Source organism: Callospermophilus lateralis, chromosome 5 (genome assembly GCF_048772815.1).
Source record: "Callospermophilus lateralis isolate mCalLat2 chromosome 5, mCalLat2.hap1, whole genome shotgun sequence".
NCBI lineage: Eukaryota > Metazoa > Chordata > Mammalia > Rodentia > Sciuridae > Callospermophilus > Callospermophilus lateralis.
The window spans coordinates 36,828,864-36,842,522 of NC_135309.1; the positions used below are offsets into that span (position 1 = coordinate 36,828,864).

Here is a 13,659-nt window from a genome sequence, read left to right on the forward strand (position 1 = left end):
GGAAAAAAGGTTAACACCAAATTCAGAATCTGTATCTTACAGTGAGCTTATACAACAAAATTACCATTATTCCACAGACCAGAAGGCCTGTCTAAATCTACCCTGGAACTCTACTTCCTTCTCCTCTCATCATCCCCCAGCTACAAGTAGTCTATCTACTGCAGGTACTGCACAGTAGGCTTCTTCAGCAATGGTGCCTTGAAAGGGAATCCCAACCCAAATCAGTCCCGAAGTCTTACACTCACCTCCACAGCATGCACACATGTATAGCATGCATACATACATGCTCACGCACACACTCCCAAGTGATTTTCCCAAGAGGAGCTTGTAATCTTAGATCTAAAGGGCTGATTTTCCCAGGAGTAACTTGATTCTAACATCATATAAACCTAGCCTTCCCAGGTTGAAAGGTGGAATTATCTCCTAGAGCTCTCACACATCTAGCAGACTATACAGAAGACAACCTGCAAACCACTTTTCCTATTTCTCTTTCTACAACAGGAATGATTTATAGGCTAGTTTTTCAGAATCTGCTGAAAATAAGTATCATTATTTATATACACTGGAAGAAAAGATGGAAGAAAGTAACCAAAATTGTAACATATGTTAATCTCGGCCTTTTTTCCTCCTGATTACTATTTTTCAAATTCTTCAAGTGTTTTCAATTTGCAGTTCCTTTATAAACATTTAATCATAAAACTTTACACACACACTTGTATAATGTCCTATATAGGCATTTTATAAGCCACAGCATAAATCAACAAGCTAGCATCACAATTTTCTTAAGACCGAGAACTGACATCACCCACAAGCAACACATACCTGGCTTTAGGGTCTGAGTGTATCCTAAACCAATCAGGCTGGAGTTGTTCACTTTGGCCTAGATAGAAAAAAGATAAGAGCATGTGAAAAGCTAAGTGTTTCATACTTCCACCTTCAAAATGAGTAATTAGAGATTTTTATTCAACCAACTCAGGGCATCAGAATCAAATCATCTTTTTTCATAACTGCCTCATTTACAGGATTCATTAAATTAAAATTAAATATGAAATATCTCAAATGTAGGTAATGTGTCTTCCTGCTTGAATTGTTAAGAACTCTAGCATTCTTCATAAGAACAAAGCAGAAAGAATGAAGGCTGTTGGAAGGCTTTGTCCCTTATAACTCTTTCTTTTTGTTCATAACTTCCAAACAATGAGGCCCTTTCTCCCTTGTTTTTAATGTGCCTAATGTTAAGAGAGCCAAATTCAATTCCCTGTTCAGGAGATTTTAAATGGACTGTCTGTAAATTACACAAACCAGCGGAAACCATTCTGCAACATGAAACTTCCTCATTCCACCCCCAAAAAGCCTACAATGCCCCATGACCACAGAAATGAGCCCAACAGAATTTACTGCAAACACTGTACACCAATTCAAGGACTCAAGAGCAAGACACCAACTGACCACTGATTTCTTAATGTGCACTGCAAGAACTAAAAACAAGAATGGAAAATGAGAGTGAAAATAAACATTTAAAGCCCTACTGGTTCCTGTTCCATAACACAAACTGTAAAAGGGTGCCCCCTTTTATAGTTTGTATTACGGACCGAAACTGGTTAAAGGAAGAAGCTCATAGCGAGGCTGTCTGGTCAAATCCAGTTCTTTCCTGCTGGAGTGCCTTTGAGCAACTTAATTAGCTTCCCTAAGCCTCCAGTTCCTCATTTGTAAAAACAGAGATGACTTTAAAAAAGCAAGTCAGTATCTATCTTAACTGGAATTAAATGCAATAATTTACAGGTAAAAGGTTCCATACAATGCCTCGTATCCACAATAAGCACTATTGCTATTATAATTATACTCATGTGGAACTCTTTCCACAGTGAGAAAATCTCTAAGTGGAAGTACAAAACTCCAACAATCCTGGGAGTTGTGGGGTTCCACAGGTACCCACCGAGAAGCAGGCATCAGGGTCAATCTGATACTTTGCTGCTATTCCAAAGCGAGTGTTACTGTTTCCTGCTGTCCAGGCGAGATTGACAGCCGTCTCCAATTTCTTGTTCACCTTCTGATAAATGGAGCCACCAAACTCTGTCCCGTCATTCCTGCAAATAAGTACAACACAGATGCCAAGCTGCCCAAGGAATGGGCAAGAGTCCATTCAGAGCTGCCCCTTATCAACCAGAAAGCAGGGATGCTGGAAATGCACAGAATCCATCACTGGTATGGAGAAGATCACCAAATTTCAAAAAACAGGTATTAAATTATAATAAGCCTAATAAGAATGGGAAACATACCAGAGTCAGGAAGGCTCAGAAAGTAGGAGCTATTTCAACCATCACTGGGAACACCCAAAGGCAGTCCAGTCAACTACTAGAGCTGTCAAGAACCTGAAGTTTGCTTCCAAATGTTCTTTAAAATAGAAGCAACAACAAGGACACTGGGATTGAGTGATTTATTTTTTCTGTTGCTCTTGTCATTTCTTTTATAAATGATTCTATCATAAAAATGGGACGGGAAGAAACATTTCCTCACTGCAGAGGGAGTGGGGCTATATGGCCAAGTGGGTGTCTGGTATCTGTTCAGACCTGTTCCACCATGTCAAAGGTTTCCTTTAAGATCATGCTGACATCAGAACTGCCCCTGCTGTACAAAGTTCTCAGTGTTTCTGAGAATGATCCTTTCACAGCAGTCTTAAAAGTTGCAGCAGCAGAAGCAGGGTGCGATGGTGCATGCCTGTAATCCCAGAGGTTCGGGGGGCTAAGGCAGGAGGATTGCAAGTTCAAAGCCAGCCTCAGCAATGGCGTGAGTCCCTGTTTCTAAATAAAATACAAAATAGGGCTGGAAATATGGCTCAGTGGTCGAGGGTACCTGAATTCAATCCCTGGTACACACACACACACACACACACACACACACACTCACACACACAAATTGCAGCAGCAGAATCTAAAGTTCCTGCAGCAACAGCACAAATATCACCAATGATGAAATGAGACTAAATCCTGCACAGACTGCTAAAAATGTTTTTCTAAACATGGTTCAGGACTTTGAATTATTCCTAGAGATTGTGTTAGAAGTTGCCAATTTCTGCTATGGGGAACATATAATTACTTTTCAGACTAAATATTGGTTATTTTGTTGTTATTAAACTGAAATCATGCATTTAACATGCTATACAAACACCAGGAGTCAATGAATCAATAAAAAGTGGACTCTTTGACCCCTCTTTGTTTATGCTCTTTACGTGAAGAGGGAACATTTGTGAGTAGGACACCACATATGTCCATTTGGTCATTGATTGCTACCTCACAATATAAGCAGGGGTTCATTTGTGGAAAATAGATTACCCAACTGTGGTTTTTTTCCATGTAGGATGATTCTGATCATTCTGAGAACTTTTGGAAAATAAAAAAGTTAATAAATCTTACATATTTGTCTTTGAGTTAAAAAATGTAAAGGATTGAGCAGGAGTTGTGGCTCAGTGGTACAATGCTTGCCTAGCTCGTGTAAGGCACTAAGTTTGATCCTTACCACCACATAAAAATAAATAAATAAAATAAAGTTATTGTGTCCATCTATAACTTAAAATATTTTTTTAAAAAAGTAAAAGAATTATGGATTATAGAAGGCAGTTTAATGGATAGCATCTGACTGACAGACTCTTAAACAGCTTGATTCTTAAATGTAAAGTTTCTGATGATGGTTACAGACTTATCAATGATAGTTAACTATCTTGACTTTTTATCATTTAGGTTTCAAGTTTCAAACTTCATGTCTTATATAAATTTTAGTATCAACGAAACAAAAATCAAAACAAATTTTAAACAAGAGTTTTTTTTCCCAGTATGTTGTTTGTCTTGTAATTTTATGGATTTGTTTGTTTGTTTGGGGTGTTCTGGGGAATTGAACTTAGAACCTTTTACAAGCTAGGCAAGCTCTCTACCTGTGAGCTACATCCCAGCCCCCCAAAATCAAATTTTACCTAACTTTTAGAGGTATAATAAATTCACATCACACAACAAATAGTTTTAATAGTGAACTTGCAGAATTCAATATCATAGGAAAATTCAAATGAATCAGCATCTTAAGGCTGATATATATTAGTAGTTTAGAAAATTACCAGATATTATTCACAAATTTGATGAATGACCAACAGAATTCTAAATTATCAAAGAAAACAAAATTTGCTGGGGCAGTAGTGCATACTCTATAATCTCAGAGGCTCAGGAGGCTGAGGCAGGAGGATCAAGAGTTCAAAGCTAGCCTCAGCAGATTAGCGAGGCACTTAGTAACTCAGTGAGACTCTGTCTCTAAAGAAAATATTAAAAAAAAAAAAAAAAAAAAAAAACGGCTGGGGATGTGCCTCAGTGATCAAACACTCTGGGTTCAATCCTGGGTACCCCCTCCCAGCGCTGCAATATCGAAAGCCCTATAGGATTTGAAAGGGAGTTTCTTGCTATGTTACAAAATGTTTCTATCTCACAAAAATATTCTAAATGAAATCCCACCTGGCCAAACTCTCTTCTCTTTTCCAAACATACTGTACTGACTCCAGTCACTGGAAATTCCTCCCTATCCCCATCCCAAGTCATTCAGATCCTCCTCCTCCTTTTTGGGGGTGCTGCTCAAGTTCTTTGACTGGGAAGTCTGCCCCACCCAGAGAACTTGCAGAATAGCATGCATGTGGTTGTGTGGTCACTGCCAGCCATAAAATGTACATGAAGAGCTGAAGGTCCACTTTTACTTCTCAGGCAACCTTCTCAGTCTGCACACTGTCTACCATTACTGCTTTTGGATTATTGTTTATATGCACAGTACATACCAGGGCCCAGTCAGAAGCATCCTTCCTACAGCAGAAACCATAGAAAACATAAACTGTTCAAGTAGCCACTGCAAGCAGGTGGAGACAGGCTGGAACCAGTGCTTTTCCTAAGCACCTCTGTACATTTGATTTCATAACTATGGGCTCAGACTCCTTTGATTAAAATTTAAGAAAATATTTAATGGTGTAATTTTTGTGTGTGTGTGTGTGTTTAGGAGATTAAACCCAGGGATGCTTAACCACTGAGCCACATCCCCAGCCCTTCTTATATTTTATTTAGAGAGAAGTTCTAAGTTGCTTAAGGCCTCACCAAGTTGCTGAGGCTGGCTTTGAACTCACAATCCTCCTTGCCTGAGCCTCCAGAGCCACTGGGATTACAGGCATGCACCACTGCTAATGCTGTAATTTTAAACAGGGGGTGGGGATAAGCATCCTCCAAGCATCAACTGGTCTTCAAGTTTGCCTGAACACTGTCAAACATTTTTAACATAAAATCAATGTCAAAGTTCTGCCTCATCACTTTGGGTACTTCTGGTGGAAAGGGCATGGGTGAGATGGACCAGCAAAGGGCTTAAGTACTACAAATTCTTGCTATTTCATTCCACTTTGCTGTTCACTATACCCTCTCCCTGAAGCAGATGCGCACTAAATGCTTCTAAAGTCTTTACGTTTCCCCCCGAAACTCAGCCAGACCCTATGCCTCCAGCAAGTACAGAGAGAGCCCAGGCACAAATTCTCTGGGAACTCTGTCTTCCTCAAAAGCCCAAGCATGCTACAGAATGGCAGCCTGTTGAAAGTAATAGATTTTCTAATGGCTTTAGTATGATATTCAAATAGGGAGATTTCTTGGACATATATGTGTTTTTTAAAAAAAGCCATAGTTTCCAGAATATTCTAAAACTGGGTCTACAATATTGCTTTCCTACACTTAGCTTTTAAAACAGTAAGCAGAAGGAACTCCCTGTTCACATTTACTTACAGGAAGCACAAAGAAAAGTCTGTTCCACATCTGACCTCCAGCAACACCAGGGCAGCCCCGAGAAGCTGGGCCAGCTACCTCCATGCCAGTGACAAAACTAAACTCTGTCGACTTGTTCCTTATTGAAAATACCAAAGTTCGGGTATGAGGGAAACGTCCAATAGCCATCGTTCCTCCTAGAACTGGTATCAACTCCCAATTCCAAACTGAGGAAGCACTTACCATTCTAAGCCAGAATTCTGAATTTAAAAACACTTCTAATGCCTTAATATTTTTCTTATGACTTTTTTGAATGTTACTTTTTTTAATAAAAAAATAAACCAGCCTGGCATGGTGGTACACACCTCCCATCCCAGCTACTCTCTGGGAGGCTAAAGAAGGAAGATCACAAGTTCAAGACCACCCTTGGCAACTTAGTGAGACCCTGTCCCAAAATTTTGAAAAGGGATGGGGATGGAGCTCAGTGGTAGAATAGTCGAGGGTTCAATCCCCAGTGGTACAATTTTTAAAAAAGGAAAACAACCTGTGTTGATGCACATTTCTATGACTTTCAACACATACAGATTTGTGTAGCTATCACAGCAATCGGGACACAAAGTAATTCCATCGCCAAATTCTCTGGTGCTGCCCCTCTGTATCACACCTCCTCACCTCCCTGGCCATCCCTGAACTGCCTCTATTAGTTTTTCCTCTGACTTTTTAGTTTTAAAAGACTCAAATTTTTAGTTGGGCATAGTGGAGCACAACTGTAATCTCAGCGACTCAGGATGCTGAGGCAGGAGGATCCCAAGTTCAAAGAGCTTCAGCCACTTAACAATGCTTTAAGCAACTTAGCAAGACCCTGTCTCTAAATAAAACATAAAAAGGGCTAGGCATGTGACTCGGTGATTAAGCACACTTGGGTTTAATTCCTGGTACCAAAAATAAGACTCAAATTTTCAAATTCTAAACTAATGATAAAAAAGTTCTCAAGAAATAAATAATATTATTTTACACATTAATGCCACTTAATTGGTCTTAAGTTTAAGAAGTGACTTCTTAAACTTCTGTAGTGACCTCTAGTGGAAAGAAAGAAACTTAATAGAGCTGTACTCATCTAGTACCATAGGTTCATTCCTCACTGGAACTAATAAAAGAATATTTTTATGATTAAAATCTTTGTTTGGGGCTAGGGATGTGGCTCAAGCGGTAACGTGCTCACCTGGCATGTGCGGGGTTCTGGGTTCAATCCTCAGCACCATATAAAAATTAAAAAAAAATAAAGATGTTGTGTCCACCAAAAACTGAAAAATAAATATTAAAAAATTCTCTCTCTCTCTCTCCCCCTTCTATCTTTAAAAAAAAAAATCTTTGCTTGCTTTAACCTAAATCATGACTCTATTTCAACTCTTAAGTCTAATTATAAGGAGCTCTCTCAACACTAAGCTTAATCCTTTCTTCCCTTCCTCACACTGTCCTTAATTAATAAACTTAAATGCCCCACCATCCTTGGCACAGTGGTTTGCATGCTTCCTACTCAACTACTGGGGAGGCTGAGGCAGGAGAGTCACAAGTTCAACACCAGCCTTAGCAAGACCCATCTCAAAATCAAATAAAAAGAGTAAATATGTAGCTCAGTGGTAAAACACCCTCTGGGGCAGGTTCAATCGCCAGTACCCCTCCAAAAAAAAAAAAAAAAAAAAATGCAGAAAAGACCTTTGTACTTCACTGAGATAATCACCTCCTAATCTATCTACCATGTCTGTATTCCACTAAGCATGAAAGCTGATCCTCAGGCTTATGCAAGCAAGAGAGCTTCATCTTCCCTATCCTGTCCCCCCATTTTGTTAACTAAAACTGAAAGGACCTCCAGGGTCCAGAATGCTGCAGGAAAGGGACACACCCTGGACTGACACCATGTCTTGTTATAACCAATCAGTCATCCTGGGCACCAGTGGCAGTATTTGCTGTTCACAGAACAGAAACTAAGACACTTTAGGAAACGGATGGGTGAGAAACAGAAAAAATGCCACGAGGCCATTTGATTCATCTGATGCCAAAAAACACTCATTATAGTGATTAAAAATTGCACTTAGGGGACTGGGGTTGTGACTCAGTGGAAGAGTGACTGGGTTTGATTCTCAGCACAACATAAATAAACAAAATAAAGATACTCTGTCCATCTATAACTAAAAAAAAAAATTTTTTTTTTTTAAATTTCACGTAGGCCAAGCGCAGTGGCACACACCTGCAATCCCAGCAGCTCAGACGCTAAGGCAGGAGTTCAAAGCCAGCCTCAGCAACTTAGTGAGGCCCTAAGCAATTTAGCAAGGTTCTATCTCTAAATAAAATATAAAAAGGGCTGGGGACATGGCTCTGTGGTTAAGCACTCCTGGGTTCAACCCCCAGTACAAAAAAAAGAAAAGAAATTGTGTTTAGGGGAAAAAAAAAATGAAAATCACCCCCCTGTGAGACACACTCAAACTCTGCATGTGCACACTTACACATTAGTGTGAAGCTGGAATTCGTCAGTCTTGTAGCCAACTGCAAAGTTGCTCTGGGTCACTCGGGACTTTGCGGTCTCAAAATTCATCTGGTAGCCGGCGAGCCAGCCCTCATAACCCAGCACCAGAGCGCCCCGGATTGAAGGCCCAGCAATGTCAAAGTCCACGTCGCAGCCCAGGTTGATGTGCTCCCGCTTGTACCCTGTCTTGATTTTAGCATTTTTTTTCCTGAAGGAAAAGAAATTAAATTACAATCAGAAGCTAACTCATCTTAGTATCATCATGCCAAGGAATGCAAATTTCTTTTTTTAATCCCAGTTTAAATGGGGTAGAGGGGGTGGAGATGAAGTCAGGGCCTCAGGTCTTTGGTAAGCAGCTACTGGTCACATTGGACAGGATATGGCCTCTCTTCAACTGGACTCCAGTCTGCAGAGGCACAGTAACAAAGTGAGAGCACAGCAGAGGGACCTGAAAAGTAAGCACTTGGTAATCTTTCTTTTCTCTCCTCTCCTTAGGCTTAAGGAGCAGCCTACACAAGCATTTATTAGGCAGAGCACTACTATGTAATTATGAAACAGATGCATCTTTGCTATCTTCCAAACCTGTGGGAAAGATATATCTGTCATGAAGGCAGCTACCTAAACAGCAGTTTTAAGGAGATGGTCATCTTCTTTGTGGATCAGCCAGGAAGTATAAAAGCAAATACTACATCCCTTCTAAGTGAATACAAAGGTAAGATAGCTTTCAAGGCCATGTTTGTGAGACCCTGTTGTGTATATAATTCAGAGAACTGGGTGCTGAAGTAGAAGCTGGGGCCCGGCAGTCATGGGGACCAGAAGTCCTGGTTGGCTGCACCTGACCCCAGGTCCAGGCTAATGGTGCCACGTTTGAGTCTATGACCAGTTCAGTGCCTTTGATGCCTGTTCCTCCAGAACCAAAAACCCCAAAGAAGGGTCATATTACCAGCAAATATATTGTCTTTTACCAAAAGCAAACATTGGAAAAAAAAAGATTGAATTTATCAAAAGAATAGGAACGATGTTCATTTGGTTGTTTCTGTTGTTCAGCTATAAAATGGCCCCATTCTGCAGCCATCTGCATTTTCAGCAGAGACCACAGGAGAAATCAGATCTGCTGAGAACGAACGCCCAAGGACTGCACAGCCTAAATAAATAAAGATATTAAAATATATATTTTATTTTTTTAAAAAAATTCCCTCCTCTGAGGAACCACTGCTCCTTGAGAAATGTCCAATTACAAGTCTGGGCAGAAAATATACAAGGTGATCCTGCACCAGCTACCACAGCTATTAAACATTCCTGGGGTTGAGCAAAAAGACTGAAGAGCTCACATGAAGGGGCTTTGAAGGAAGGGCTTTGGTAAAAATAATATCATGCACTAATGAAAACATTTTTTAAAAAATAATAATATTGGCAGTAGATTAAAATATATTGAGTATGTTTTAATCTATGAATTCATAATGACACAAAAAAATTATCATCTCTGAACACCAGAGAATCAACTTATTACTCTGAAAATAAAAAAGGAATCAATTCCTCTCCTGTACTAACTATGCCTCAAGGTCACCAAATAGTTGATGAGAATTTTCTCTTTATTATAATATTCTACCAATAAATGAAGAGGAATTATAAAAGTAGGCTTATGAATAACGCTGACATCATACAAATAGAGGGCCTATGTGTGCATTCCACAAGCAACAGAAGCACACAGCACTACCTCTATTTTTAGTCCCTGCACCCCATAACAGAATCCAAATGTGACAAAGCCTCTAGACTTAACAATTCACCAAAAAAAAAAAAAAATGGGGGTAGGGGAATGGATGTGTTAAATGATACTATAGAGATACAAACAGTAAAATTCAGTCTGTATGTAACTATGAACTATAGAACAAATTGATCAACTTATAATAAGTGGTGCTGCCCCCGACCAGCACAGGCATCTGAACTTAAGATCACTGGTGTGAATTTGCAGGGACACCAGATAAAACACAGACACAGTTTACCTTTACACAAGCTTCAGGACAGCTTCCCTGCTCTCAGCCTCAGGCTCAGGCTCCCCAAAAGGGAGAGCAAGAGAAAGTCACGAGAGGCTGGTGAGAGAGAGGGAACACGTTTGGAAGTGAGCTTTTATTGGGGGGACTCTTGATCTTAGAAAGTTCTATCCAAAAAAGGGCAGAAGAGGCAAGACTACAAGGGACAGGTGAGTGTAACTCAACCCTAGGGCACACCCCACAAAGAAGACCCCTTACTATCCGAGCTAGACCCCTCCCAAGCCACAGTGAATGCAGTGGTTGGTCAGAATCTAAGGCATCAGGATTGGAAGGGTGTGGTCAATCATTGTGACTCCCCACAGTAAAATCCAGTCTATACGTAACTATGAACTACAGAACAAATGATCACCTTATAATAAGTGGCAAGAGGAAAAAAAGAAAATTGGAAAATTAAGAGACCGAGAAGGCATCTAAACAATTTTCCCAATTTTACATAGATAATTTTTTTAAATATTTATTTTTTAGTTGTAGTTGGACACAACAACTTTATTTCACTTGTTTATTTTTGTATGTGGTGCTGAGGATAGAACCCAGGGTCTCGCACATGCAAGGTGAGCACTCTACCGCTGAGCCACAATCCCAGCCCTAGACAATTTTTGATTCTATTAAAAAAAGTCATGGGACTGAGGCTGGGACTCAGTGGTAGAGCGCTCACCTAGCATGCGTGAGGCACTGGGTTCGATCCTCAGTACCACATAAAAATAAAATAATAATAAAATAAAGATATTGTGTCCACCTATAACTAAAAAATAAATATAAAAAAAAGTCACAAAAATCATGAATATTTGAACAGACTAAAGATTTGACAGTATAGCCAGATGTGGCTGCACACACACGTAATACCGCAATTCAGGAGGGTGAGGCAGAAGAATGACAAGTTGTTGAGGCCAACCTTGGCAACTTAGTAAGACCCTGTCTCAAAATATAAAGGACTGCGCTGGGGATGTAGCTCAGTGGTAGAGCGCTTGCCTAGCATGTGAGAGGCCCTCGGTTTGATTCCTGGAGCCACAAAAAATAAAAAAGGACTGGACATAATAGCTCAGTATTAAAGCATCCATGGGTTCAATCCCCAGTATTGACAATATAAAGGAATTCTGGTTAACTTTTTTCAATTAATAACAAGACAATGGTTATACTTCTTTAGAAAGAACACTTACCATTTAACGATACTTACTATAATATTTACATATGAAATTACGTGCTGTTACTTACTTAAGTAATATGCGAGTGGAGAAGTTATTTATGGCTGTCTAAATAAAAAATAACATGGGTTGGCAATTATTAAAGGCAAATAATGAGAAAACGATTAGAGCTTAGTATACTTTTCTGTGTAATTTTGTGTATTTGAGATTTTCCATAATTAAAAAAAAAAAAATCTTTAAGTTGAAGCAATCCAAGTTCTCAATGAGAACAGAAAGCCAACACCCTTCCCAAGTGACACTTGGGGGACTAGGGATGTAGCTCAATGGCAGAGTGCCTGCCTAGGATGCACAAGGCTCTGGGTTCAATCCCCAGCACTTGAAAGAAATAAAAAATGACAATGAAACTCTGGGACCTCAATTCTGTTCAAGTTGTTTCTGTACATTTTGTTTATTTATTTTTATTTGTTTATTTGTTCTAGTTAATGATACATGACAGAAGGATTCACTTGGATTCATTGTACACAATTGGAGCACAATTTTTCACTTATCTGGTTGTACACAAAGTAGAGTCACACCATTCCTGCAATGTACCTAGGGTAATGATGTCCATCTCATCCCACCCTCTTTCCTACCTTCAGTTTCTGTACATTTTAAAGAGGAGTAACAAACAAATTATCTTTCAATGAGAAAAATTCCAAATCCACCTACCCTGACATGTAAAAGAACAGGAGGCCACGAAATGTAGAAATAGGGCATCTTATGAGCATCAGATAAAAAGCTGCTGTCAATCACAGAGTTTTAATGCCCATGGCAAAGCTTCTGACCAATGTATGCACCACCCACACCAGTTTCCATGGTACCCAGTGTCTCATGGGATCCTGACCAGTGACCCAAGCTCCCCAAGAGAAGGAGCAAGGCTGGGACAGTGGCTCAGGCATCTACCAAGGTTTCTGTTCTTTCTAGCACAGTGCACTACAGCTGTGGAGCCTTTCCTTTCTCGAATATCATTGGGGGTTTTTTTAAAGCTATTTAAGCAGTGGCGCTAATCTGACAAGCACCAAGAGAGGCTTGACTCTGATTTGTGGTTAGCAAGCAGTCTTTATCTGTAACAGATACTCTAGGATGAGTGCTGGTCCTTAATGCCATCTGCATTAGGGACCAGATGTGGTCACACTCAGCATCTTCAGGAGCCAGGTACTTTCCAGGCAGCACCCCTCAGTGGCTTTGGAAGCCAATGTTCATCTCCAACCTTCATCAAGAGTCATCAAAACTTTCCTCAAATACCCAGCAGGAAAATGTACACATAGTTCCCACAACCTTATCTTCTAAACACCATTCTCCAATATAAGAAACCAGGTCTCCTTGGAGAAATGGTTAATAGCAGGTAAGAGCAAATACAAGATGAACCCTGTACATCTTCTAAAACCAGAAATAAAGATGAGCTCAAAAAAATGAGAGGAGTTCGTCAAAAGCACAAGGTGTCAACCTGAAGGAGCTCCCAATGGCCACATCTCAGATAATGTGAGCAACAAAATATAAGAGACAATGGGTTATAACCCATAAAATAAATACTCATGAATCATACTAATATAAATTACTAACATAAATAACCAATTAAATAAATGAGGGACAAGGGACAGCTCTTCCTTATGATAGATCCAAAATTATAAGTGAAGGAATGATAGGAATAGAAAAATCACCATTTTCCAAACAGAAATGTCACAGGCAAGCATCACCCAAGGCTGCTTTTATCTGTGCCAAAGCAATGATGAGAAACAGAATGTTTGCGGTCTTAAAATATCTTCCCTTCAGATACCTACTAATTACAAAGAGAAAGAACAATAGCTTTACAGTAAAGAGACCTAGCAAACACTACTTTAACCATGATCAGAGTCATTTTCATCAGTAATGAGGCACACTGACATATTCTTCCTGAGAGCATCTACTGAGGACACAATACAACATCACTTCTATGGTTGCTAAAAACGTGTAATGTGAATTTTGTTGTTGTTGTTGTTGTTTTGGGTACCAGCAATTGAACCAAGGGTCCTTTTTTTTTTTTAAAATATTTATTTTTTAGGTGGTGGACATAATATCTTTTTTTTTTTTTTTAAAGAGAGAGAGAGAGAGAGAGAGGGAATTTTTTAATATTTATTTTTTAGTTCTCAGCAGACACAACA

At 39.5% G+C, this 13,659-nt stretch overlaps 1 protein-coding gene across 2 annotated transcripts in view; it reads right to left on the reverse strand.

Annotated features, from left to right (window-relative positions):
* Vdac1 (voltage dependent anion channel 1) overlaps positions 1-13,659 on the reverse strand; it is a 28,916-nt gene that overhangs the window by 229 nt on the left and 15,028 nt on the right. For both annotated transcript variants that reach the window (XM_076856471.2, XM_076856470.2), the window contains exons 6-8: positions 8,267-8,494; positions 1,934-2,084; positions 823-880 (exon numbers count right to left, since the gene is read on the reverse strand). In XM_076856471.2, coding sequence (XP_076712586.2) covers positions 823-880; positions 1,934-2,084; positions 8,267-8,494 — 437 coding nt within the window. The remainder of the gene's footprint in view (positions 1-822; positions 881-1,933; positions 2,085-8,266; positions 8,495-13,659) is intronic.